The sequence below is a fragment of the Manacus candei genome, unplaced genomic scaffold, assembly GCF_025592945.1.
Source record: "Manacus candei isolate 608988 ecotype Guabito, Panama unplaced genomic scaffold, ASM2559294v1 h1tg000056l, whole genome shotgun sequence".
Taxonomy (NCBI): domain Eukaryota; kingdom Metazoa; phylum Chordata; class Aves; order Passeriformes; family Pipridae; genus Manacus; species Manacus candei.
Window position 1 is genome coordinate 9,753,125 of NW_026138104.1, and position 27,037 is coordinate 9,780,161.

At 39.0% G+C, this 27,037-nt stretch overlaps 1 protein-coding gene across 16 annotated transcripts in view; it reads left to right on the plus strand.

The window, feature by feature from the left end:
* The window catches only part of SVIL (supervillin), a 137,932-nt gene that overhangs the window by 18,449 nt on the left and 92,446 nt on the right, over positions 1–27,037 (plus strand). For 11 of the 16 annotated variants that reach the window (XM_051802220.1, XM_051802215.1, XM_051802217.1 and 8 more), the window contains exon 1: positions 16,434–16,458. In XM_051802220.1, coding sequence (XP_051658180.1) covers positions 16,437–16,458 — 22 coding nt within the window. In that variant the 5' untranslated portion in view covers positions 16,434–16,436. Of the gene's footprint in view, positions 1–11,681; positions 11,767–16,386; positions 16,459–19,037; positions 19,655–27,037 lie in introns of those variants that run through there. The other 5 variants (XM_051802222.1, XM_051802223.1, XM_051802212.1 and 2 more) reach the window with 3 other exon arrangements.

The following is a 27,037-nucleotide window of genomic DNA, read 5'->3' on the forward strand; positions in this document are numbered from 1 at the left end:
ACTGCAAGTCTCATTTGACACAGGTGTTTGCCTGTGTTAGGATATGAGGTCAAGATGGACTACTGTGACTTAAATTAATGGCAACTACTTAGCAGATATAAAAGCAATCTTCTCTTTTCCAGGTGTATCTTAGTCAACGTTGCTGAAGTTATTTGAACGTACAGTCACTGAAACCTGTATACAGGGATCTGGGTGGAACTTAGACTATTTATCACTGGGATACCCACACTCATGCTGCCTAGAACATGTGGCAATTGCAGCACTTTTTTAAAATTGGATTTGGGGGATGACCTAGTTCATGCAGCTAGTACTTGGCTTTTATTTTAGTATATCTACTTGATATGTGGAAGGAATTCAAGCTGCAGATTAAGGAGTGAGTGGGTCTAAGAGAGCTCAAGCAATCTGATTTGCCCTCTGAACTCATGACTGAAGCTCTAACTATAGTCCATATTTCTGGCCACTGTTTCTGTCACAAGAGATTCCCACCTCTGTTAGTTGCCCACTGGCCCATTTCAAAGGTAACTCTCAGCAGTAGACATGCACAGTCCAGATTTCTACCCAAGATCTGGCTGAGCAGAGCTGTGCAAGTGCAGGTTAGAAGTCACTCAGATAACAAAAACCCAGAACACTTGGGCTTGCCAGTTGGCTGATACATGAAGTGGGTGTTTTTACAGCACATACTCTCTAAACTGCAAGGAAGAGATTGAAAACAATACTTGATTCCTAGATTTGCTGCAAACCCCAAAGTTTTTATCTGTTTGTTTATATTGTGCTGTGAGGGTTGTTTGTTTGGAGGGGGTTTTTTGTTTGGGTTTTTTTGGTGGGGTTTTTTTGTTTTGTTTTTTTTTTCCCCTGCTCCTTTTTTAACCCGAAAGTAGGGAAATTCACCTGCACTTAGATGAATTTCAACGATGATGCAAATAGTTACTTTCTGCATTCATTGATATTCTTGCCCTTTTTCATTCATCATAGTGGCTTATCTGGCTGAGAGGGAATTGCTTTTCTACACTGTGTCTAGCTCTTCAGTGGCTTATTAGGAGCCCTAAAAAACACCTTACTCTGTAAGTGGAACATGGTAGTTCAAAATTCAATTAAAAAAAGAAATAAAATATACCTTTGTGTTTTAGCCCCTTGTGTATGTTTCAGAAAATTCACTTGCCTGCTGCTGGCTGAAGGGCAAACAGAACATCTGCCCTGAGCAGGTAGGTTAGGAATTTCCATGGAGATGGGGAGAAGCGAGAGGGCACCCCTCTGTGCAGGGCAGGACTGAGGCGGTGTCTCTGCACTGCAGTTTCTCAAGAGTGTGAAGCAGGGAGGTCTGTGCTTGGTGAGGTGTCTTCCCAGCCGTGTGGCGGAGGAGAGGAGTGCTGGATGAGCTTGCCAGCAACGATAAGGCCTCCAGGTGGGGATCACAGTAAACATGCTGTGAGAATCACAGCCCTGCTTTCCCAGGAGTTACATGTGGCAAAGATGTTTTTCTGTCGCTTGTTCTGTGGGAAGCTTCTTGCTGCTAGCAGCTAAATGATATGCAAAGCAATCAAACTATGGCTCTTCCAGCATGCCTGGTGTTCTGGCTCATGGTACTTGCTTCTGTTTTCAAAACTGAATTTGTCAGAATAGACACTGCTTCACTCCGAAAACGTAAATTCTTATCACAAGTGCTTCTTGTGTTGTAATAAACATGCGTAACTTTCCTCTGCAATATCTGCATATCATACTTGCTTTTTCCTCCCTCTGTTTATTCAATAGCCTGCCAGCAAAGATATCTTCTTTATGCAAAACTGGCAGTGTGGTAATGACATTGCTTCCAGTAAATTCAGACTATTGTATTCTACATACAGCATTCATGGCTATATTACTGACTAACAAGACTGTTGGCTACAATGAAGTACACCACAAATTTGTTCTGATCTTGGGCTTAAGCTATAATTTGAGACAGTTACCTTAAACCAAAAGAGCCTAAGTCCATAAATAAACTATTAAGCAATATAAACTTTTTAATGGCAGAGACAGTTAGCAAGGAACTATACAAATCCCACAGGCCTAGATAATCTTTACAATAATTATGTAGTCCACTAAGTGAGTATAATTTCCAAAGCTTTGCTCATGAATAAGACTGGATTGTTTGTGATGTGATTTCATAAAACAAACAAGGGGACTAAAGGCTCCAGAGGCTGCTTAAGGGTTTGCAGATGGGTAAGTGCTACTACTTAATTGTTTAAAATACGTGTGAGGAGACACATGGCAGTTGTACAAAGTATGCCTTAAGAAATAAACTTATTGTTAGGTATGTGCTGAATTTGTTTACTAATATAGCTGTGTTTCCAACAGGTCATTTTAATAATCTGTTCAAAATAGCCTTTAAATGTTCAGTGAGGTTTTTGCCAGATGATAATATATGTTGCTAAATATTTTCTCTCTGCTGTATTCTAATTGTGGTAATAAAGTGAACATTGCTGTGATCTTTCTGGTTCTGCTTTGGTACTAGTAACACATACCTGTTCTGACCCCATACATCCTATCTAATTCTCCCACTTAAGACAGCTGTGCCAACAGAAGTACTAGGAAGAATACAACAGTTGTACCAGTCTAGGAAAAAAATGCTCCCCAGAACATGGGTGTTGGAGCACAGAGATAGCTGACGTGTTCTGCCATGGAGCTGATGGACTTCCTGATGGATTGTCTTGCCTGGCCTTTGAGGTAGCCAGCCCCAAAACAGCAATAGAGATACAGCCAGCACTCCTGAGATCACAGGAAGCTGTAGCATCTCTTTTGAATGCTTTAAGAATGTACTGATGTCTTGCCTTTTTGGTTTTTTTGTGTTTTGGTTTTTTGTTTGTTTGGTTTTGTTTTGTTATTGTTGTTTGTTTTTTGTCTGTTTTTTATGGCTAGATGTTGTCTAATTGAGATAAAGCACCATGCATACTTCTGAATGAGGATTTGTACTTGTTCAGATAAATCTGCTGTGTGATGCCCCACACCCAGATACAGAAAGAATCACAGAAACAGCAGCAAATGGTGATCTTGTTGAGCCTCCAGACTTGTAGAAGGGAAGGCCCCTTCTGTGCCCGTTCCCTGTTACCTCCCTTGTACTGGAGCTTCCTGCAAAACAGAGACCTGTCCTGAAGTCTCCTGCATCAGCATGGATCTCTCTGTAAGCTTTATTTTACTTCACTAAGTCTCTGACTCTAAGTCCCTAGGGAACTTAGAAATTTGGGTGATGGAAGCCAAAGACTTACCCAAAATGGGTATTCTGTGGAAAAATTCCCTTTCTTAGGCACATAATCTAAAAAATTGCTCCAGTGACTTAACGTGAATCTTAGTGCTTTTTTAACCTTTAGTTATGTATCCTCACCAGACTGCTGTGAAATGGAAGAGTTCCCTTTATCTTGAATGATGGACTGGGAGCTGGGTTATGAGGGCTGGCTACCATGTTCTCACCCACATGTACCATCTTCCCCCTTTGCACCCCTCTGCTCTTCTAACCCTGCACTGAGTCAGATGTGTTTAATATGTAAGAGAGCAATTGAATTATTTTTATGGTTTCTGGTCTGAAATGAGTCAGTGCAGGGTCAAATGTTGTGGAGCAGGGAAGGGAGAGGAATGGGAATCTGGCAGCCAGCAGCTGGCTGAGATTGCCATGGAGCTACAGACCAACCCCAGTGACTTCTCCAAGGTCATACAAGCTTCTGTCAGCAAGAAATTGAAACCTTCTCTCTTGTGTTGTTATATAGGGTGCTGACCTCAGGTCTGTCACATGCAATAACTGGTAGGAAGTGGCTTTAGATTTATTCTACGTGAATTTACTGCTTGTTTGCAAATAATGATGTATGAATTAATAGATGCTTTCTAGTGTATGCCAAAATCCAAACATACTGAACTGGTCATAATGGTAGATCTTCAGGTGTAAGCTGGGTGTATTTCGTGAGGAATTCATGGTTAACCTGAGGTAACTTTCCCTTAGAAATGGGATTTTTGGATAAACAGTGATCTGTCAACTACAGCACATTTCTGTTTAAGGACTACTGCCTTTTAATAAAGATAGCTCCAGGAGTTAGCGTCTGAAACAAATTATTACATGGTATTATATTGCCAACTTAGTAAAAAATCAGTTGGTCACAGTTGCCTGATAACTCACACAATCTGCAGTGTGACACTTTATCAATGGCCTAATACAAAATTTATAATGGAGTATTTCACCAATCCCGGGCACACAAATTTCTGGATGCACAGCATTTTGAGCTATGTTCCTTATGAAGGCAGTGCTGAAAGTAAGGGTCTGAGGGCAGAGCTTAGGTCATATATTCTGGCATCAGTTTCTATGCTCTATTTTTTTTTGTTTGAATTCATTTGGGAAGAAAGAAACTAGGAAACTTTTTGAGTGAAGATTTTGGAACCCTGTGCTGGCTATGAAGCTGTCTGCATCACTCTTGTCTTTTAAAGTTTCCTTAGAAAAAGAGCTAGCCAAGAAATATTCTGGACATGATCGTACATAACATTTGTGCATTTTCTTTACACAATACACTGCAGTTAATTTATTTTGAAGAGCTTCCTCCTAGCTCTGACAGATTTTGTAAAGCTACCACTTGAGTTAATTTCTTTATCTGTTTTGTTGTTGTAGTTGTTGGTTGGTTGGTTGGATTGGTTTGGGTTTTGTTTGTGTGTGTTTTGTTTTTTTTTTTGCTTTTATTTCTTGAAACAAAATAAAGCTTCTTCCAGGTGTTTTGGTTTGGATTTTTTCTTTTAAGAAGGACAGTATTGGAGAAGTCTGTCTCCAGAAATCTAATATATTGTCTGATGTTCTTCTAGAAACACATACATCATGTGGATTTTTATGTGGGAGGCTTTTTAGACTTTTAAGGGTTGGGTGTTAGCCACAAGGTTCATGTGACATGACAAATGTGGAACATCTGTGTACTGATGCACATCACATGCATTGAATTAAATACAAGAATTTAGAGAAAAAACAGTTGGAAAAAGACATTCTGTCAAATACAATGGCAAGGATCTGTTGTGCAAGCTGTTGGAACTCACACACTTCACTCACTTATTCAGAGCTCTGATGTGCTCTGTGCATTAACTGTTGCTCCTTTGGAACTGGGGGAGTGTATCATGCCTTCCTAGTTGGTGGCAAACTGTTTTCTGGATGGAAATTAGAATTTAGCATAAGGAATTTCTCAGTGTAGTTCCTTGTTTGAGTCATGTATGGACTGTATATGAGGTAAGGAGGTGGCTGAGTTGGTTTACTTGTATTGGAAACAAAAGGTGGCTGAGTGGCTTAGACCAGGATCTCACATTAAAACACGAATCTTATTCCTAACTCTGCCTGAAATGACCTTACTTGGTGACTGCTATCCTTGTAAATCTGGAGTGCTATTGTTTGTCTCCATTCTATAGCTGGAGTAAGAGTTCTTGGCTATGAAATATCTGTGATATAGAAAAGAAAAGCAATTCTTATGGGTAAGATTTGACCTGTAGCATTCTGGGACGGAAGCTAGAAATCTTCAGTCTTCTAGACTGCTTAGCAAATTGCATGAAGGGCGCTGTACTTCATTACAGCTTGTATACTTGGTGCTGTCACCTTGGTCTGACAAGGGAGGTTCAGGTTTAGATTGCAGGATACAGTATATCCAAAAATGAGACTTCCAGATTCAGATGATGTTGAGGTGGAACTCATGGTTGGGGTGGTAAAAAGCTCACTGCTGTGCAGAAGGCAAGTGGCAGATATTCATAGTTGTCTTTCTAGTGACTTGCATGTATTTCAGAAGTGGTCTGAAATTGTTTAGGTTTGAACACATAATTAAGTAGTGGGTTTTTTAAGTAATGTAAATCTATTCTTTCAGATGTTGTCATCACAGATAAGGGTTTATTGAATTTTGGTACTAACAGCTAGAAATGGGTATTAAAAACTCAGCCCTTACTTCCTAGGTTATCTTCACAGACTTAACTCTGGGACTGCAAATGTAAAGAAGCTCCTTTTAGTTGATTTGAATTTAGTTTCAAACATCCATCTCTGAGATGATTTCTGAATACTTCCTTCAAACATTGAGGGTATGATGGCTGTTTTCATGCTGTGCTTAGCTCTTTTTGAACTTATTGTTTCTGAGGTTTTTAAAATCTTGTCCAAAAGATATTATCATTTATAAGAGTTTCTACTCTAGAGTGCATGTAAAAGCTCTTGTTCCAATATAGCCAAATAGGTCTGCTTTTCAGACACTTGAAAACTTGCTCACATTGAAAATATTACTTCAGTTTGGATTCTGAATGATGCCCTGCTTTTAAAGAAGGTGTAAGAAATGGTCTGAAGTAAAGAGAATGTCTCTGGGATTTGTTGTCCAGAGGCAGGTGCATAGGGAGTGGGCAGAAGTGGTATGCAAGACCTACATAATTTGGGCATCCATTTCAATTGTCCTGTTGTCTTAGAATATGCTATGCTCTCATTAAATAGTTCTTATCATAAAACTATAGTTAGCTGATAACAAAATTCAGGTTCTTTAACATTAAAAGTTGGGGGGGGGTCTATTTTTGTTTGGGTTTTAAGTTGGCAGTTTTTGAAACTAACTTAATTTTTTTGTATGTGTTTTTTGTTTGGTGTTGGTTGGTTGGATGGGTTTTTTTTCCTTTTTAAAAGCTGTTAATCCAAATCAACCAGCCACTCTCCCACCCCAGTCTGCCTGGGCTAAAAGGCTGCCCCCACCTACCTCTGTGAGCCCTGTCATTAGGGAGCAAGAAGCCATGTAGATTTTTATATTGCATTTCCAGCAGGCTTCTTGTCTTCAGTGCTGGCTACAGGAAGTGCTGTCTGAGTCCACATGCTCTTTGAAAGTCTCATGCAGAATCTGGACTAATCTAATTGGGATCTCTCTGGTATAGGACTTGCCCAAGCCGTGTTTTTCTATTTTAAATGTTTTTTTAATTTAGCTTTGTAAAACTGTAGTTAGGAAACAAATCTGTACATCCAGAACATGTAGGTGTTAAATTAAGCTGGTGTTCCAAGTAATTAAATGCAGCTGTGATGTAAATTACTTATGTAAACACAGCAGTAACTTCACATCCTTAGAACAATTTATGTTCTGTAGCTTCTTTTACCCATGCTCCAGTTTGGTTAAACAATTGGGAATAATCCTGGGAGGCCCATCTGACTTCAGTCTGTTTTATTGCATGAAAATGCCCTTCAGAGTGCTGGGAAAAAAAAACCTTGATAATTTTTCTAAGTATTTGAAGAGACTTGTGATGTCTTCAGTCTTTATTACACTAGAGGTCAGTGTACGATGGGAGCTTCTGTGCTGTGGTGTAGAGTTTCTCGCAGAATCCTATTTCATCAACTTTGAAACCAGATTCTAAGAGAAACTGTAGCCTGTTACTATGGAAAAAACTTAACATTCATGTGTCTTGTGACTTTCTTGGCTAAATGATTTTTTTGAGCTTCCTCCTTTTAATTCTCCTTGCTTAAGGAATATTAGGCAAGTATCAATAACAATACTTCAATGTGGTAAGCATGAATATGCACATTCAGTTGTTCCAGCATGCACCTCAAACATTCACCTTGCATTGCAATACCATGACTTTTTAGTTCAGATATATTTCTATATGCCAGTGTATTTACAGGAGTCCTCCTTAACTTGTGCACTGTACTTATTCAGGGCATGGTGGGAGAATTGCACATGCACCTATTATTTTTAGAGTAGTAGGTGTCAGTTGTCAGCTTCCTGAGCACTGACCTGGTAATCCAGGTGAATGGCTTCACTTTTGAGTGCTGAGGGAAATGTAGTCAGGCATGATTCTCTCGTGATACTTGTAGAGATTTTTTCCTCAGCAGGTCTTCTTCAGTTCTACAGAAACATAACTTCCTTAAATATCTGGAATGCGCAAAAGCAGATTGTTTCTGAAAACATCATTGAGCAGGGGGACTAGAGCAGATAGTCAAACTACAACAAGTATTATCTGAGGTGAAATGGGAGAGAAGTGCACTGAAGGAGAGTCCTGCTGACTGGAGCAGATTACATCACAAATGACAATTTAAGATAGTGGGGGAAAAAACAATAGGGTGGATTTGAGCTGCTGAATGATTTCTGTGAGAACTGACTACAAACAAAAGTGCCTGTATCCTGTTAGTCTTGTGTAGAGTTCTTCTGGAATGCCTTGAAAACATGAAAGAACATGGGATGTTATGAGTTTACAGGCTTACACCAATATAGATGGTAAGTGCAGTCATAGAGCTGAATTTTCCCGTTCTTAAGTGATATTCTGAGTGTTCAAGAGATGCGGACCAATGAAAGTTTGTGTCGTCTTTCTTTTTGATGGGGTGGAAGAGGGAGGGAACACAGTAAAAGGAAAACCAGCAGCCTGAAAATCTCCTTTGCACTTGGCTCCTGCCCAGTATGTTTTGTTACATGTCTCTGGAGCATTAAGAAGGATAACACCTCAGTTGAGATAGTGTGAAGGAGGTGTTAGACTCTGGTTTAATTGAACTGTCTGTGAGGATTCCTGGCTTCACAGGAAAGTTGTTGCACTGCTGTTTTTCCAAGCTGCTTTTCCTTGTTTTTTGTAAAAAATTACTATGTACCAAGGCTTTGCAGAATGGGGCTTTATCAAAACATCTCTAAGTGGTGTCAGGCTTCATTGGGTTGAGCAAGAGCCTGAGAATGCAATAGCTCTGCAGAACTGATGTGATATAAGTCATTAAGCAACAAATAAAACATCCTAAAAATTTATTTTTTTTCCTATCCTTTTCTGATTGGAGGGACGCACCTTAATTTGTTTCAGTGAAACTCTTCAAAGTCTGTTGTGCATGTGAGAGCTCCAGAACTAGGAGGCTTATCTTAAAGAAGAGAAGCTGCTGTAGGTGTCCTGTAGCCAGCCTAGTGAATAACCGGATGGACTCCTGCAGATTCTTGCATAGCAGCTCTATGTCTGTGTAGACAGTGACCATCCTTCTCGATTCAGCTGTCAGATGTTAAGTCAGTCCAAATATTGATGTTTTCTGCATACAGAAGAATTTTTTATAGAAGAAATGTAAGTTTGATTATTCTCCTGGATCAAAAATGATAGACCTTTGTGGCTAAGCAGAGATGATTACCCATCTAGTTCCTCTTTCTAGTTCATAATATCAAGTATCCAAATGATATTTTGATGTCTGTCTTTCCTTCATGATGTACTGACTAATTCCAGGATCCATCTGTTGTGTAATAAAGCCGAGTCCATCAAAAAGGCAAAAATTAATATTTGGAGTGTCTTCTCCTGCTTTTGTTCTAAACTCTCAAAATGCAGGGGTTATCAGATATGCAGTTCAAGTGGCTTGCCAGACCCTTCCCAGAGGAACTGCAGAGAGAGGGCAAAAAGTTGCAGCCAAGGTCAGTCTTTAAAAGGTTAGAATTCAATTGCCAGCTCTCACATTTTCATTTCAATCTCAAATGTTTCCTGGTAGGAGCTCTGTATTTCTTAGGTCTTATGTTTGTCTCATCATGAAGTTTCTTGCCAAAACTTCCGGTAAGACTCCTGACACTAACAGGGATGTGTAGAATATAGTGACATAGGCAAACATGTCTAAAAAAACCCCAACAAACCAACTCTGTCAAGATAGTTCAACTCACACCAGATTTTAAGGTTCTTTTAAAAGGACAGACTTTGATGGGCTTCAAAGCTGCAGGCCTTCAAAACTACAGCACCACGGTCTTCTCTCTCTTGTTGTAATACATAAATGTAACATTTGCAAAAAAAAAATAATTAATGAAATGTACTGGTGGGACAGTGGCAGTGTGCACCAGGTTTAATGTGTGTTGTGCAGTAAAATGTCCCCTCTTCCCACAGCACAGTGTCTTCCAGGAAATCTGTGAAGTAGCTGACCTAAACTATAGCTGGATTTCAAATCCTTCCTTTTCTGTTTTCGTTTTTTTGCCTTTTTTTTTTTTTTTAATATTGGTACATAAAGAGGAAGACAGTAGGAACAGCAGAAGTAATCAGGCAACCCTACAAGTCAAGTAGCAAGAAGGAATTTGGAAACTGAGCATTAGCTGATAGTGGAAAAACTATTTTATCTTTCTTCCAACTAACCCTTGACCATCTTTTTTTCTTCACCTTTCCTACCAGACTGAAGTGAGTGCCCACTCATTTACTCTTCCAAAGTGCAGGAATGCTTATTTGAGGTGAATGGAAATTGGGAATGTGAAAACAATAGCATGTCATTTACCATATTCTTGGAACTTTCCATTTCCTGCCTGAAATACAGAGATAAATATGGGTAGATCTTAAAAACTGGCTTAGTTCAAATGTGTGCACAGCTGTGTAATAGTAGGGAGAAGACTGAACTGCTGCCTTACCTGTTCTTGTGCACTCTAAGGTAGTCTATGTTTGCGGGTTTGCTTGTCTTCTAAAATAAGAATTTTTTCCAATTCAGGCAAAATTCCTGTCTTATCTGTCTATTCAATGAATTATTTTTGTTTTGACCTCTTCTCTAGATGCTGTTATTAGTGTCTGACATGTCCAGCAGCTGCAGTGGAAGCAGAGCAGTGACCTGACTGCTCTCAACAGTTGTTGCTCCAGTCACATAGGATATCATGACTTCATTTTGTACCTCCTAATAGATTAAAATAAGGAGTTCAATAAAGCAGTTATGAAAGTGAAAGCAGTGTATTTGGCACCCTAGACATATATGCAGGTGAGCTGAGCCTGAGGTGACCAGGAGTAAAAATGTTATTTTAGTTACCAGCTATAACAGAAGGGAGACAATAATCTGTGCAATAGCACAGGCTGCTTCACGTAGTTCAGGTCTGCATTGGAGAACTCCTCACTGCTCTTTGGGAAAAAACAACTACATGTGGTACAGAATAGAGTAACAAACCTGGAGTAGTTGATTACTGTAGGTTTTTATGAGTCCAGGAGATTGGCATCTCTAAGGACATTGTGGTGCTAGGATAATTCAGCCAGTTTGAAACAACCTAACTTGGATACTTCATCAACATGAGTATCCATGTGGGCTAAATCACCCTGCAATTAATGTTACAGGCACAGCCAGAGATATTTTGTATTTGTCAAAAAGAAAATAAAACCAGCTGTGGTTCAAGGTGTGGGATCAGAAGTCAAGCCATGTGGCAGGTGTTGTCTGCAGAACTGGACTTGCTTTATAGGTCAACTCCACTAGGACAGGTCTGTCTCCTGATTGCTATGGTTCTAGGAAGAGAACTTTTTCAGTTGCATCCACTGATGCTTAAAATTAAAGATTTTGAAGGTATTTTAGTAGATGCTGCTAGTTTTGTTATTTTCTTTAGTGCTGCTTGACCTTACTGAAAGATGTAATACAGACTACTTCCTGTGAGATGGTTAAGGGAAAGTTCAGAATTTCCAAAGAAATTGGTAGTTCAAGAATGTCTTATGTTGAAGGGTCAGACTCTGGTAGCCGTGAGGGATCAAGTGCCTCATAGTTCCTAGGAAACCACAAGACTTCTCTTTCTCTGTGAGTATGGCTACAGTGCATCAATAGCTGGGATTTGAAGAGTTCTGTTGCTTGTGGTGATGATCTTATCCATATGAGTGGGCAAGGTAGCAATATGGTCTAACCTGCTTCATACCTGGCAGTCAATCACTTCATCCCCTTTGTGCCTGGTAGTTCTGTAGTTGTTGTCATATCCTGGGATGTGCATTTATGGTTCTTACTCATACTTTATTGTGTTTGTTTCTTGTAGGAAGACTGCCTTTGGATTGTGAGCCCCTTGGACATGGTGATGCAGATGTACCTACAGGGTCAGGCCTGGATGGCTGAGATTTAAGGTAAGCCTTTGCTGAAAAATAGATGCAAATGTGAACCAAGAACTAAAGGTTGTTGTTTTTCTTATTTTTCCTTTTTCTTTTCCTGGAGTTGTTTCTATCAAACATTTAAAGAAGAATCTGTGTGTGCCTCCTAGTGTGTATTTAGCTTTAATAAAATGCAGTGACATAATAGTTAAGATCCCAGAGTAGACTTTAGGACCTTCAGAAAAACTGACTGGTATTTAAATACCTAGGAGATGCTCGTGCAGCTTTAGGAAGAAATGTTATGCAGTAAGAAAGTGACAATCTGAGTTCCTGAAACTTCATCTCAGTATTCATTGAGAGGTAGCAAGCAGCTGAGATGGACCCCCTGTTCCAGCCTTTCTATCATTCATTCTTCCAACTGTTGTATAACAAAATAACTTCAACCATTCTAGACTATGTACAATTTCTTCAAATGTAACATTTTAGTTACAGATCTGTACTCTCTTTCATGTTACCCACTCTTCAAGATTGATTACATATTTGCAGTTTAGATTTGATTCAGTTTTTCTCAGTTCTTGGATAAGGGAGAGCATTTCCCTGTGTGAACACAAACCAAAAGCAAAAGGTACCTTTTTGTGTGTGTGTTTGTGTAGCAGATTCTGTCTGTTCCCCAAAGGGAGAGCTCCCATAATTTGTGGGATTAATCTTACTCTTGGAGAACTGTGTAATTTTTGTTACTGGAGAGATGTGATTTCTTGGACATGATCAGCAAGGTCTCGCTGGTTCGTATCAGCATGATAGTATATAGGTGATCTATCTTTTAACTTTCCTAAAAGAAAATTGATGTCTAATTCTGATCATACTGCCCAGCAAGAGCTGTCATCCTGTTAGTTCTCTTGCTACATGTAGCCTATGTTTTTTCACAGAGGTATGGTAGACACCTTTTCAGTTGTTGCTACAGAATTACGTGAGAGCTGTGTTCCTTGCAACTTGTCACAGGTCCTGAAAGCTGTGAGAACGTGGTGGAAAGAGTGGAAGTTTGAATAAAAACTTCTTTTGCTGGTTTTAACACATTAGAAGAAAAGTGGGGGACTGGGACAGTTCTTGCTCTTACATTCACTAGAGAGCTTTGAAAAGTTGGAAGGGATTGCAGTAGAAAAGCAAAACATAACCTTGATAACTTGGATTATGGCAAAAAGGGAATTGAATCTTGACAATTCAGAATTAAAGCATTTGTATAAAGTCTCCTCCAAAAATGTTAGAGCAAGCACATTCACATCACATTTCTTGGCTGCATGGTTTCTATGCAGTGAATAATTTAATGAAGGTGAGCAGAAGTAGCCTGTTCTTGCAATACTAATGCAGATATGTGAACAGTCATGGGAATTTAATTTTTTAAGGGTAATATGTACTTAACTTCTTTCAACAAAGACTCAAGTAAGTCAAGCCTCCAGAGAATTTCTTGCTGAACTTGTTTCTTTGTATATACCATCATAAAATGGTTGTAACCTTCAGAAGATGATGCTATTAGACCATGTGAATGAATATTCTGGCTGTATTTAAAAAAGAATCAACAACTAAAATGAAGTTTATTTTAGCAGACAGTTTATACAACTAGAGTTTGCTAACTGTACACAATTTACACACTTAAAGTGACGTAACTGGACGAGGTGTGATAACTAAGCCACGTGCTCTTTGGATATATAGTCTTCAGATGAACATATTCAAGTTTTTCCACAGCATCTTGCAATACTGTGCAGTATTTACTGTATCTGTAACTGGCTTATAATGTATGTTCATTAAGCAATTACATGGACTTCAGATTATCAGACTGTAAAATGATGGAAGAAAATTGATGATCTCTGGAGGTCATGACCCAGCTTTCTACTTTGTTGCTGGAGTTGCATCTGAGTAAGACTGAACAGTTGACTTTGCAGGCTGGAAAATGTGCAGGGTGCAATCAGATGAGTCACTTATACTCTCTTTTCATGTCATTCCAGTAGACACAGTTTAAGACCAGGTATTTTGTTTTTTTAATTTACAGTGTTGGCTTTGCTAGCAGCATATCATTTATCATGTACTACCTGTACTGTGTAACTTCCACAAAGACAGCAAAGGCAAGGCTTCATGTGCAAGTTCACGTGCTATCTTGCTGGACACTTAAGCAGCCCTGCTTATATATAAAGAAACATGAAGTGTTCCTTCTAATACTGGTGTATTATTAATTGCATAAATAACTCTTGCTGGCTAGTGTAGCTTGCAAAAACAGTGAACTGTTTAATTTATGCCATCTGGGATGGAAATGGAACGCTGGGGATGCCCAGTTTTATAAATCCCCTGTCAGTGCAGCAGTCTCCTTCAGGTTAATGTTCTTGCTAACCCCCCTGGAAACTTCATCCTCTCCCTTCTCAGGCTATAGGCAAAAGGATTTACTTCCTATTTATTTTTTCCATAAGATTGTTTCCCCCTACTGTGGTTTCAATTCAGCTGTTTTTTTTTAAATACTTTGTAAACTGAATTATTAATGCTCGCACCATTTTAAAAAATAATGCCATGCAGTACCTGACAATCTCTTGCTGACCCAGCAGGTGAGGCTTTTTTTTCTGTTTTGAGAACAGTTTACTTGAACTTTTGCACTTTACTGATACAGAACAGTAGTACTAGACTTCTTGCAAAAGCCAAGCTTACAGGGAATGTCATCCTGTCGAAAGTGGTTTGCTCTTACACAATATGCTTTTGTTAAAGTGTGTGTGTTTGGTATGGTTCCTGTTGTGCCTGTTATTCTCTGGTAATATTACTTATGTTCAGTTTACCTGAGAGTGTAAGTGTTAGTGTTGGAATAGCTTGGTGTTTTGTGCGGAGAGTCCAGGTCTTCAGTTCTGTTTAAAAGTCTATCAACTCTCTACCTTCTACCTTGTTGGTAAGGACTGATCTTATGCTATTTTCTCCATACTATTCCTCTCAGACTTTAGAACTGCATTACTTTAAGGCATCCTCAAAACTTTGATTTTGACCCATCCAGGTCTGACGCTTCTTTCTGTAATAAAGCTTTTGAGGAGCAACTTGTCCTCCCGGGTAATTTCTTCCTAATTTCCATTCAGTGAAAGCTTTCGGTTTTGTTTCTAGGATTTGAATTACTTATGCCTCTTCCAAAAGCTTTTATTGCAGTGCCCTACTGAAAACATCAGAAATTTTCAACTTTAGGAATATGTTTCCCCCAAAACTGTAATAACTTAAGAGTGTTGTAAAGCCATGCAAAGCAAGAGAGGGTCAAAAAATCTGAGAAGCAATGATTCAGTTGTAATGCTTTTGCTCATTTCTTTGAATTGTGGATTCTAACCTCATTAGTGGCTTCTAAAAACCTTGGTGTTCATGACTTGCAACTGATACCTTTTCTAAAAACAGAGGGAGGGAGGAGAGGGAGTACTCTGTTTATTTCAACAACCACAAGCAACACTTCCAAAATACACTTGTGGTTGTATCGCAGAGTTATGAATCTTAGGTTATCTAGTGGTGACTAACATGGTGAGACAGTAGCCTTATATGTCCAGGCTTTATTTAGAAAAGGTAATTCTTGTCGAAGACAACACCAGTGTTTCATTCACTGTTTGCTGAATCCATAAGTACAGGTATCAAGTCTGTTGACAGTTCACGATGCCAAGATACAGCAGCTCTCCTTTCAGGGTCTGACTACAAGTTTTAAAGGATTTTGCAGTACAGAAAGAAACAAATTCCTCTTCCCCTCCAGCTTCTCTTCTTCCAAATGCACTTTTTAGGTTGTTCTATGGTTTGATCAAAGTTAACAAAGGGTCATGATATCTCTGGATCAGGTAGATTTTTCTCTTACCTTGTGGTGATTTTTTTAAACACTATTATCTCATTAGAGAGGTGGTTCACAAATAGATTGCAACAGCTTTCTAAATTCTTCAGCCCAAGCCTGGATTATACCAGTTGCCACATTTAGAGAATCCTACAGGTTAAGAAAAAAATTATTTTTTTTTCCTCACTGCAAGTTAAACCTGTAGAGTCTGTGTGTGCATCTTCAGTAAGGCAGGAATCTTCTACTGTTCTGCCTGTTTAAAAATAAAATGGAAGAGCAAATCCTCTCTGGCAAACTGGGAGTTCCTCAGTTTTTGGGTTATATACAGTTTGCATTGAAGATAAGCTGGTTTGGGGGGCATAGGCTTTGACAAAGAACATGTGGCTTTATTCCCATGAACAGACAATGCAGCTGAACTGGGGATTACTGAATACTGTGGAGTCCTCCCTGACTTGCCACCTTCTCATTGATTCAGAGTGCAGGGAATTGTTTGCCCCTGTGGCAATAACATCATTTTAATATTTGTCTGGTAGTGAAAGAATGAATGATATCTTCTCCCAGAAAGACAGAAAGTGTTTGTGTTGGTTTGGGGTTTTCTTTTAAAGTGTTGTTGGTTTTGGTGTTGTGGTTTTTTTTAAGATAAATTAAAAAATCTTCTGTGGGTCATTTTAGGCTCTCAGAAACTTGAATGTGCTAAATGAGTATGTTTCCCTAGCTGAGCCAATAGGGATAGCCAGGCACAGGCAACACTTTTATCCCACGAAAGGGAGGAGGGGTGAATGAGCCAGAAGATATAAGCTGAAACAAAGCCATGCTGTCCTTCTGAGTCATTCGCATACAGTGGATGGGTAAGGCTTCCTGCTTCCTGGGACACAGAAGTGGGGTCATGATTCTAACAATGGACGTTGGTAAGTCACCTTTTATTAAATTTGTCTGTGTTTTTTTTTCTGGGAAGTCTCTCCTTCCCCTTCCCTCCCTAGCTGAAAAGAAGATATCTGTAAACTGGGAGGCTGAATGGTTAAATAAAAGAATGCTTAATCCAGACTTCGCATGCTGTGTGCACTTCACTGTGTGTTACACTGGTGTTATTTCTTGACTGTTACTCATCGAAGCATATATCCTCTCTTGCAAAGCAAGACCTTGGTATCAAAAGTGTGTCTGTTAATTTGTACTTCTATCTTCATTGGGACAGAACCTGTTGCTTGAGAAGTACATGATGTCTCACTCTCTTTGATAATAGATGTGGATAGTGTCTGGAAGATACCTGCTAGATCTTAGGCTTGTTGAAAAGAGTTAGTGGTGAACTAATGTGTTGGCTGTGGCTTCCTCTACTCTGTGTTTACAGAAATTTTGTACTGGGGAGGAAGAGGGAAAAATTACTGCATTTCTGTGGTAGGCAGCTCTGCTTTATGTGCTTATAGCCAAGAAGTGTACGTGAAAAAGCACACACAGGATTTGGGTTTTTTTAAATTAGATACGAAAGTGAAATCTTTAACAGAGTACCCTGTGTGATAGGGAGAATGAACGTAGAGTGGTTTCTATAAAAGAAACAAGCAATCCCAGTCCTGCTTCTTGAGAGGGGGTGTGTTTCCATGTCATAACTTGCATCCTTCAAATTCCACTGTAATAAAAGACCTTGGATTTTAAATGGTTATGGATAGGACATAAAGCACCAGTGGTTGTGCTCTGGCAGCATGCTCTCGGCTGCTCCTTCCCTTTACCAGCTGCAAGCATGCCTGCTGCATTTTTAAGAGGTCTGTTGAACTTTTGTCAGCAGTTGGTTCGGCTACTTTTTTTTCACCACAGTGCAGAAGCATAATGTGACACGTTCTGCAAGCTCTGTTCAAAGTGATAAACTTAGTCGGGTAGATCTTGCCAGTCTGTTTTATCTACTTGTCACATGCTGGGTTTACTCCATGCTAATGAAAAGCTCACTGTCCCCTGTGTATGTGTATTGATTCAGTTGGGCATATGCTGGGCCCTAAAGGGAAAAACTCTCTGTGCCTTCTTATGGCTCTTTAAGTTTACGGAGACTTCCAGAAGGTGACCCAGCTGGGTTCTTCATGCACAATTTAGAGGAGATAGCAAACCACTTCATTTAACCCACTCACACCTAATTAAAGTTGTTTTGTTATCGTCTGTGTAGCCAGTGACTCTTTTTGTGTTCCAGGTATGTTACAAGCTTTGCAAATCACTTAAAACCCAGGCCTTTAACTGAGATGATGAAATTTAACACAAGCTCTAAGAGGAGTAAGATGGTGCATGGCTGACAATTTTCCATTAAGTGGAAGATGATTTTTTTTATTAAGTGATTTTTTTGGCCCTTCCTTTAGAGTAGTTTCTAGAGGAGCCAAATTTCAGGCCCTTGAAGCAGTTTGAATACCAGGAATTGGTGATCCTCTTCTACCCTTGCTTGAATAAGGATTGATGCCTAGATTGTAGATGTCATGCCATGTATTTTAGGAGGATGCCCTGGCACTGTTCAGAATTTACATGCTTGTGGGAGATAGAGATAACAGGTTTTGCTCACAAGGCATTTCTTCCCCTTTGAAGTACCAGAGTTCCTGTACTGCCCTGGAGTAATTGAACTCTTTGTTTTGGAGAGACTGGGAGGATGTTAATAATATATGGTTGAAAAAATACCTTTTATTTGCCTATAATTACATACTTGCATTGTGTGCTGTTTCTTTGCACTGTGAGGTGAACCATAAAGTAATGCTGCTCACCTGTGTTTCATTGGATCCAAGCCTGATTTTTTTTCCCAGAACCATGTCACTGTACTGGTTTCTCCGGAACTACTGTGCTCTTGTAGTCCTAGTGGTAATTTTCAGTTATAACAACTTGTATGGTTAGTAAACATATATTTTGGAAGATCTTAATTCTGTAAGAATTCTTAAATTATAGTTCTTAGCTTCTTTGTGGGAAAATGGTTCTAACTACCTGAAAGGAAACATTGTAATTCAAGGATTTATAACAAGGAATTCTAGTACTTCACAAGTGTATTTAGGTTACAGAAAAAAATATGCAAGCAATGCCTTATGCCTCAGTCTGGGACATGGATGGTGCCCTATGAAGTTTATCTGCTTAGTTTCACCCACCTTTTAAAGCTGTCCTTGCTGTTCTTGGAACAGTTTGCTTATTTCAATTTGTATGTTTGCATTACAAGTCAGGGCTGATAACTTCTTTTATATGGGCATAAAATACTTAAGCTGGTTTTTACAGAATAAAACTTCTCTTCCTTAAGATAATTGTAAGAATAGTTGTGCATTTGTTTCAAATATGTATTTAATGCATTTAATGCTGCTGCATTTGTCTTAGCACCTTCTAATTTCTGTCAGGAGGAGGACTAAAAATGTTTTGGATGGGGGGAGTAAAAAGGAGGGCTGAAAGAGAGAGTTGACAGTATAATTGGATTTGAAGCAGCTACAGGCTGGGCTGTTGCAACAGCTGATTTGATCCTTCTGAGTTTCAAGAGCTATTTATGGTAGATTAGCTGTATCAAAGCTCTACTGTTCCAACCATAAAAGGTTGGTCCTCTGTGAAGTTGCCACACTGCATTTGGCTTAGTCCTCTGAGGTCGGAGAGCCTATAGCTTTTTATGTGGATAAATCCAGTGATGGATGGAAATACTAAAGGCAGATCAAGGAATAACACTGTTGAGGACTTCAGATGGCAGCGAACTCTTAAAAGGAGATTTTCACTAATAAATTTTTTGCTCTGATGTTTGGAATCAGCACTTGGATATAGCTCCTGCATATTTACTGCATTTGGTGAACGCATGCTTTTAGGAAAGCGCTGTTCTAAATTTATCTGACTTATCTGAATCATCTTGACTGCACATGTACTTGCCAGCCATGCATGTTGATATTTGGTAACTTTTGTGAAGTCACTTTTCTGTTTTCTAAGCGGGTGAGTGTTAGGTCCTTTGGAAAGAAATCTTAGCTAAAGTGAGTAACTTCTTTAAAACAAGAATTATTAAATACTTGGCTAAAGAGAGCTTCAGGCGATATCTGTAACTATTTTGAGAAGACTTTGATTCCTTTTGCTACATCCTTCTGTCCTCTGTGTAAAGGCAGACAAGTGGATTTTTTACAGGACTCTGAAGTAAGTAGCACCTTGTCCGGAGAGCTTGCACGCAGTCGCTCGAGTCACTCGTTTGAGAATATTCACAGCATTGTCAGGTCGAAATGCAAGTGGGTTTATTCCAGCCTGTGCATGCCAGTCCTTCAGCCTTCCTTAAGGCATTTTGTGTTTTTATTTTCGAGTTTTGCTTAGACGATGAGTTCATTCTGCTATGAATGGAAAGTCTTGTCACTGGTTGGTTTGTGTGATGTGTCTATTCTTTTTCAGTTTTAATATGTGAACCTTAGCCACAGTACTACAAACGACTATAAGAGCACTTATATAGCAACAAAAGTTTTCAGTAGTAATTTTCTCTTGTGTTTAAGAAGTTCTATAAACACCTGTGAATACTGTTGCATTGGATAACTCTGTTGTATTTTGAGACTTGGAGTGTTCCGAAGAAAGCTTCCTCCAACTTTCCATTCTCTTATTTTTAAACATTATCAGAACACCACAGGTGGAAGTTACTGGCACTATTTTACCTTTCTCTCCTGCAGCAGTATCCTTGCAGGCAGTTACTCGAGCCAGTTGTTTGAGAATATTCACAGTGTTGTCAGGTTGAAATGCAAGTGGGTTTATTCCAGCCTGTTAAAGGGGGGGAGCATAAGGGACAAGGGGATGGGAAGAAAAGTTTCCTTGCTTCAAGGATATCCCAGGTGCTATATTTTAATCTCCAGAAACAAGAATGGTGTCCTTGCCAAAAAAAATCTCAATTTCCCTTTCAGGAACTAGCAATTTAAGGCCATCTTCCATTTTCATTTGGATTACAAATCTATATTTCTCTGTCAAATGTATCCAGAATTTTTATTCTAAAATCTATAAGCCTTTGTTTTAGCCCAGGGAATACCAGAAGACAGAACATATCTGGAGCATTACTGTTTAAAAACAACTGTATCAGTTTAGGGATGGGAATATTTTATTGGAATAACCAATAAAATATATATATTAAATTTTTCTCACGCAGACTTTGTTAGATATATATTTAAATACTCACTTCTATCTGTGTATTCTATAGGAGATAGAATCAGTCCACCTGTGAGGATGTGGAAGAAACTGCCTGATCAATATACTCATTCAGACAGCTTCTTAATTTTTGTGTTGGATTAACAGATGTGTGCTTCAGTTTGATACCTGACTTTAAAATGTTTTTACATCATTTCCAGTAAAATTAGTATTTTTAAGAAGCATCCTTTTTTATGTGATCTGATTTTGTTTTCCTTTGCTAATTACATTTTAAAAAGCATGTTGCTATAAATTACTCCACCATTTTAACATGCCTGTTTTGTACCTGTTAACCTGTTTGAAGGTGTCAATGCCTTAAAAGCCTTAAAACCACAGAGCCATCAGATATGGAAGTTAAATACCCCAGAGTGTGCAGAAGAGCAGGAATACACTGGTAGAGATCTTAACTTGCACTAACAGTATAATGCAGGAAATATTTTGATTGATGAAAAGTAACAATATCTGCTCCTCTTCATGCAGCAAAGGCTTAAATGTAATGGAATAGGTAAATTTTCTTCCCCAGCTCAATTTAAGTGTTAATTCTACCTCATCCTGTGCTGTTTTGTCTTGATTGAATTGCTGAATTACATTTTTGGCAAAAATTTCCAGTAAGAAGGAGAATTTCAGATTTTTCTGGGTATTATTCTGCAGGACTTTAGCTTGGTAGTTGACATTTCTTTGCTAAATTCTTTGATAATTTATATGGGATAAAGGTAGTGGGGATATGCAAGCAGTATTAATCTGTCTTTGAATTATGCCATTTTTATGCAGAGAAGAGACATTATAACTGTACACAGAGCTCCCCAAAACCATCTAGTTGTGGAACAGTAAAATGATAGTGCAGATTCCTTCTTCACAGTGAGTGAAGGTAGACTCGAAGAGGGTAGAGTTGAGCCATTTGTGGCCAAGACATTTCCAGACAGGTCAGAGGAGTCTTTTGCCAGTTTTCTGTGTGGAAAGTATATGTGTCTTATACATACTAACACATTATGAGCTGAGGTTTCTCTTTTGTGTAGGTTTATGTTGATGAAGTGGTTTGAAAGCTTTATATAGTCTTACTACATTTGTTTACGTGAAAGGATATTGAGAGTGTGTAGAATTTGTGGTTTGTGGTTTTGGGGTTTTTTTAAGTGCAACATTGTCATTTTACTTGCTTAGAACATGTTCAGAAGATCAGCTCTTGTCTATGAAACCTTTAATATGATGAACAGGGGAGAAATTGCACAAGCTTATTTAGTTTAAATTGTCATTGTTTGAGTTCATGTTTGTTCCCCAATGTGTTGGCTATTGTGCATGGCAATTTCACTGCAGTTTTCAGGAGGCAAAAGTTTGCAGTAATAGGATGGCTGAGATTATTCCCTTAGCAGAGGCATTGTGATTCACAGTGTGTTTTCTTGCTGGATGCAAAGGCTTCTGTTTGTCCATGGAAAAGCCTCCGTTTGGCATAATGGAGGAGAATAGCGATCTTGCAAAGGAGTTAGTGTGCACAATGGTCTCACCTTATTAGTTCCCTGGTTTTGCTGCTTTCCCAATTAGACACTTTAGGGTTAACAGACACATTGGAAGGTCGTGATTTTTAATAAGCAAAACATGTCCTACTTGGAGTCTGCCTTAAGCAGATAAGAATGCATTGGGTAACTGGTGATAAAAATGCTTCTGATGTCACTTATTCACGTGGTGGTGTGTTGAAGGGAGTCTTTCATTAGAGCGGGTACAACAACTATGCACAACAAATCTTGCTGATTTATTTGGATTCAGTTGATGGAATGGTCTCTCTTTGCTCTAATGATGCCAGTTTTCAGAGTTTAAAAAAAAAAAAAATCTTTCAAAGATTAAAATAGTTTGAATTTCCAGACACATCTCTCTTCAGGTATACAAAAAAGCATCATGAAAAACTCAGACATCAACCATCATGTGTTGTAATAACTAAGGCTAGCTACATTTCTAAAGCAACTTGAGGCTCCATCATACCATTACAGAGGAAGTGTGCAATTTCCCAAAAGAACTCAGCCGTCTGACACTAAAAGATGCCATGCTGTTACTAGTGCTCTGTTACAAAGGAACTGCATTTAGGTGTTACTGCCAAAGTACTGTAAGAAGTTAATAATACTTCCGTGGAGTTAATGACTGCCAAATGTGCTCCTCGTGGCTTATACCTGTAAGACTCTTGGCAGTCAGCAAAGACCCACAGGATTTCATTCTTGCTTTGTTATATCAGCCTCAGATTTAAACAAAAATAATGTCTATTCCCCAAAATAAAACAAAGGTAGCACTGTCTCCTATTAGCTCGCTGCGGAAGGATGAAGGAGTGTGGATTAATGTTTCAGAACAGTTGCACCAAGTGTTCTAGAGAATATGCAAGTCATATGTGCTTTACATGTGACTTTTTCAATCTTACCCTTTCTGACAAGAAGCCCAGTTAAGGCTCAGAGACAGCTACAATAACTCTTTAACTCTTAGAAAATAATTGCCCCAACTGTTTATATTACCATGAAAAACAGACAGTATTTCAATGTATTTTCCATTAAGAGCCAACTGGCCCTGAAAGCAAGGTGAGATCCTACTGAAAGCAGCATTTCGGGCAGCTGTTGGCATTCCAGCGGTGACTAGGGTTGGTCAGGCTAACCATGTAGCCACAAGTTAGGTCTGGGAGTTAAGACCTGGGTTCGCTTGGCTTCAGTGTCAGTCATCGTAACACCTGCCTGGCTTCAGTTACAATAAAAAAAACTTGCCAGATTTTTTAACACAGGCAACTGGAGCAGAACAACTGACACAGCTGTTGCTCCAGCAGCACTAGATTTCACTTTTTATTCCCTTTCATTGTGAAGACAAGTAGCTGTTTTTTGCAGTGAGTAAAGCTAACCTTGAATTACATATTTTTTATTGTAGTCAAACATCCAGAGCATATAATTCGTTTGAAAAACAGACTTAAGGCTTCAGTGTTGATAACTAAGCAACTTGAAGCTGAGGCAAATAAAAGCTTATTGCATGCCTTAAAAACTCCAGAGTTAGTTTTTACTAACCCATTTCAAACAAAAAAACATATGCTAACTCCCTGAGTTGAACTCAGCAAAACCTGTGTGAATTGTACAAGTTGACTTTGAAAACATAGCTCAACCCCTGCCTCTTCATTCTGATCAGGTAGTAGGGTGTGGCTTTGCAAGTAAGGAAACTTTGCGTTTAGAGGTTGTGGTTCAGAATAAGAAACTTCATTTTATACCAGTAAGATTAACTCTGGTCTTTAAAGGCTGCATTACAGATGCAATACTAAATTCTTGGGTTGAAGTTTCCCATCTTTCCTACTTCCATTCCTTAAGTTATACTTTATAAAATAGCACAGAATATGTTTTGATTATAGAGCTCTACATGCTAAAATATTCTCTTTATCAGCACACAGATATGTAAAAGTGTGTTACAAATGTAACTGTGGCAGATGCAGTTTCGATATTGTCAGAATGAAGTATCAGTTTATATGTGGAATTCTTGGAAATTATTACTGTAGCTCTGCAAAAAATAAAAGACATTGCATTCTCAGTCAACCAGCTGTCCTGAGAATGAACAAAACCATTAGAAGGTTTTTTGTGGTCAGTTCTGCTTATCAGAATCCTCTAGAATTGTGTTTCAAGTTGCTACAGTTGTTTTGTACCTGAAACATAGTGAATTAGAACACCTCTGGAAGAAATATCTTCTGTTTGCAAAAATTGTATTTGGTGTGTGGACAACTTTGATTTTTTTTTTCCTTGTTGAAATTTCTAGAAAGGATAAGGGTCTTTTGGCTTATTCAGAGCAAGAAAGACTAACTGAACTAACCACTTATGCTGACAAAGGTAAGGTCAGTAATTTTATGAAATGACATGCAAATCTACCCTTGACATCTCCCGAGGATTTCGGAGGAGTATGGATCAGGCAGGTAGATGTGTATGTGTACATGTGTCTGTAAAGGCCAAATAGACTTACACAAACATATTGCCACTTTCAGCAGCTGTGAGTCATGCAGTGAAGAGCCAGGCAGGCCAACAGTGCTGGTGCCAGGAGGATTGGTATGTAGGAATCTGTGCCAAGTCTTCATCAGGCTCCTGATTGCCATGTGTATTTGAAGAGTGACCTGTCCAGATGGAGGTCTTGCAGAGGTGGGAATAGCATGTTTAAGCTGTAGAAAACCTGGCTGGGTTAAGTGCTTTGAGAAAATAGCAAGGACTTGTTTGTCTTGAAGTACATCAGAGCTCAAAAGGACAGATTTGATGATCTTGTGCTCACTTATAGCACGGTATGACAGATAAGAGATAAGTGTTGGGATCAGAGGAACTCTGGTAACTGAAAGAGTTTTGAAGTTAAAAAAGCTCCTGTATATGCAAATAGTTGGCATTTCTCTTCTGACTAGAGGCTGGAAGCCTTTGCTGATCAGTCATTAGGTGAAGTCACAACCCTTTATGTGTAAGAGCTATGTTTAGGTGGGCACAGGAAAAGTTACCCATCCTGGCACTTACTCAGAGTGAGCCATAGAGGCTTAGATTTTCTGGTATTAATTGTGTTTCTGGCTATTTGGACTATGTATGTTTTCAGAGTACAAGGATTCATAAGGGTTAAGTCAAAGGAGAAAATACAGTGTCAACACACTTCTGTCCCACATTTTATTCTCCGAGCAAGTAATGTGTTCCAGGCATATAAACTAGGATTTATAGCAATTCCTAATTGCAGAAAAAAACATGAAATCATTGATAAGACTTTGTGTTCTTCATAGCTGCCCTACTTTAAGCAAGGGAGGTCAAGAGCAGCCTTGCTATTCACTTGCTTGTAGACTGGTGCTTAGGGTTGTCTTGGAGTGGGTAAGTTTCAAAATGAGGTCTCCTCATTTCTTTTGGAAATACATAAGCAATTGGATGCCATTTGGTGAGGCCAGTCCCATTCTTTCCTACTATTGTCAGGAATGATGGTTGCTATCCACCTATGTTAGACATTGCAGCACACCTACTGTATTGTGTTCCTGCAAATAATCAAGGCCAGGGCTACCAAGCTTGTTCTTCTGACTGCTTTAGGCAGCTAATGATTTGGATTGGCAGGTAGGAATAGTGGAAGTTGCTAGCTTGCTTTAAAATACCAGTTTAGGAATCCTTCCCACTCCCCTCTCCATTCTCAGTTTGCTCCAGAACCACTCTCTCCAGTAGTGTCAGTTGGCTACATGGTCACACAAATCAGGGAGCTGCTCTGTAGGAACTTTTTTCCACTTCCTCTTGAGCCCTGAGGGTTTCTCAGACCCACTGACATGGCTGTGCCAGTGTGGGTGCTGATTTAGTGGCGGTGGGAGAGTCAAGTTTTGAAAAGACCTGAGAGTGTGGGAATAAGAATGAAGGATAGGTGAGTAGGGAACACTGTGTTGGCTCTGGTTAGATGGCAGGAGAAGAGACAAAAGCTGGGAGCCCTGTGAGCTCTATGAGGTACCTCAGTGCTTTGCTTTCACCACATCAAGTGGGATGTCAACATTTAAATGTTTGTGACATGAGTTCTATCATACTGTGTTCATGATAGCCTCAGTTTGCTTGACTTAGAGGCTTAAGCAAACCATGGTAAGGCAGGTAGGACAATGTGTTATGCAACTGTTGTGCTAATATTCTTATGCAAAAGAGAATTACTCTTTTATTTTAAGACACTACATTGAATTTTGGACCAAGTCTATTGCTGTGTCTTCTAACCCAGGGTTAAAATTTCCCAGTGGTTTACTTTCCTCTGTGTCATGCTTCTGAAAGAGTGCCACAGGGACTTAAATCTGAACAGTCTTCTACTTGAAATTAGTTAGTTCTGCACTTTTCATTTGAGATATAAGTAAGTGTTTGTCTTGAATTACAAAAGCTAATAGACTGCCTATGCTGGGTTGTTTGGACTTCAGTAAAAACAGGTATAAGTAAAACTTATAATATAAACCATATATAAATATATAATATAAACCATAATTTTGATGGGCAGCTATGAAAAACTTCTGTTTGATATCACAGGAACTTTACAGCTTGATTGAAGGCAGCACAAAAGTAGCACGTTTCTGCTGAAACACTAAATATTTCTGATTTAAACCTAGGGCTAGTAGTTGAGTAAACTTTTATGAGTGACTTCCAATGCCTGTGATGATGTGAGACTGAATGCAGACAATGAAATGTCATGACAGCACAACTCCACAGAAGTTAATTGTCAGGAAAAAACTGACTTCACACACATTCTTCTCAGCAAACACTTCAGATAAATCACGGACTATTAGGCTTAGTTGCCCTGGCTTGTTCTTCCTGGTATTGCAAGTAGCCTTCCACAGCAAGCCTCTTGTTCTTTAAGCTAGACTTTGGAGAGACAGAGAGAAGGCAAGAGTTAAGAGAGATC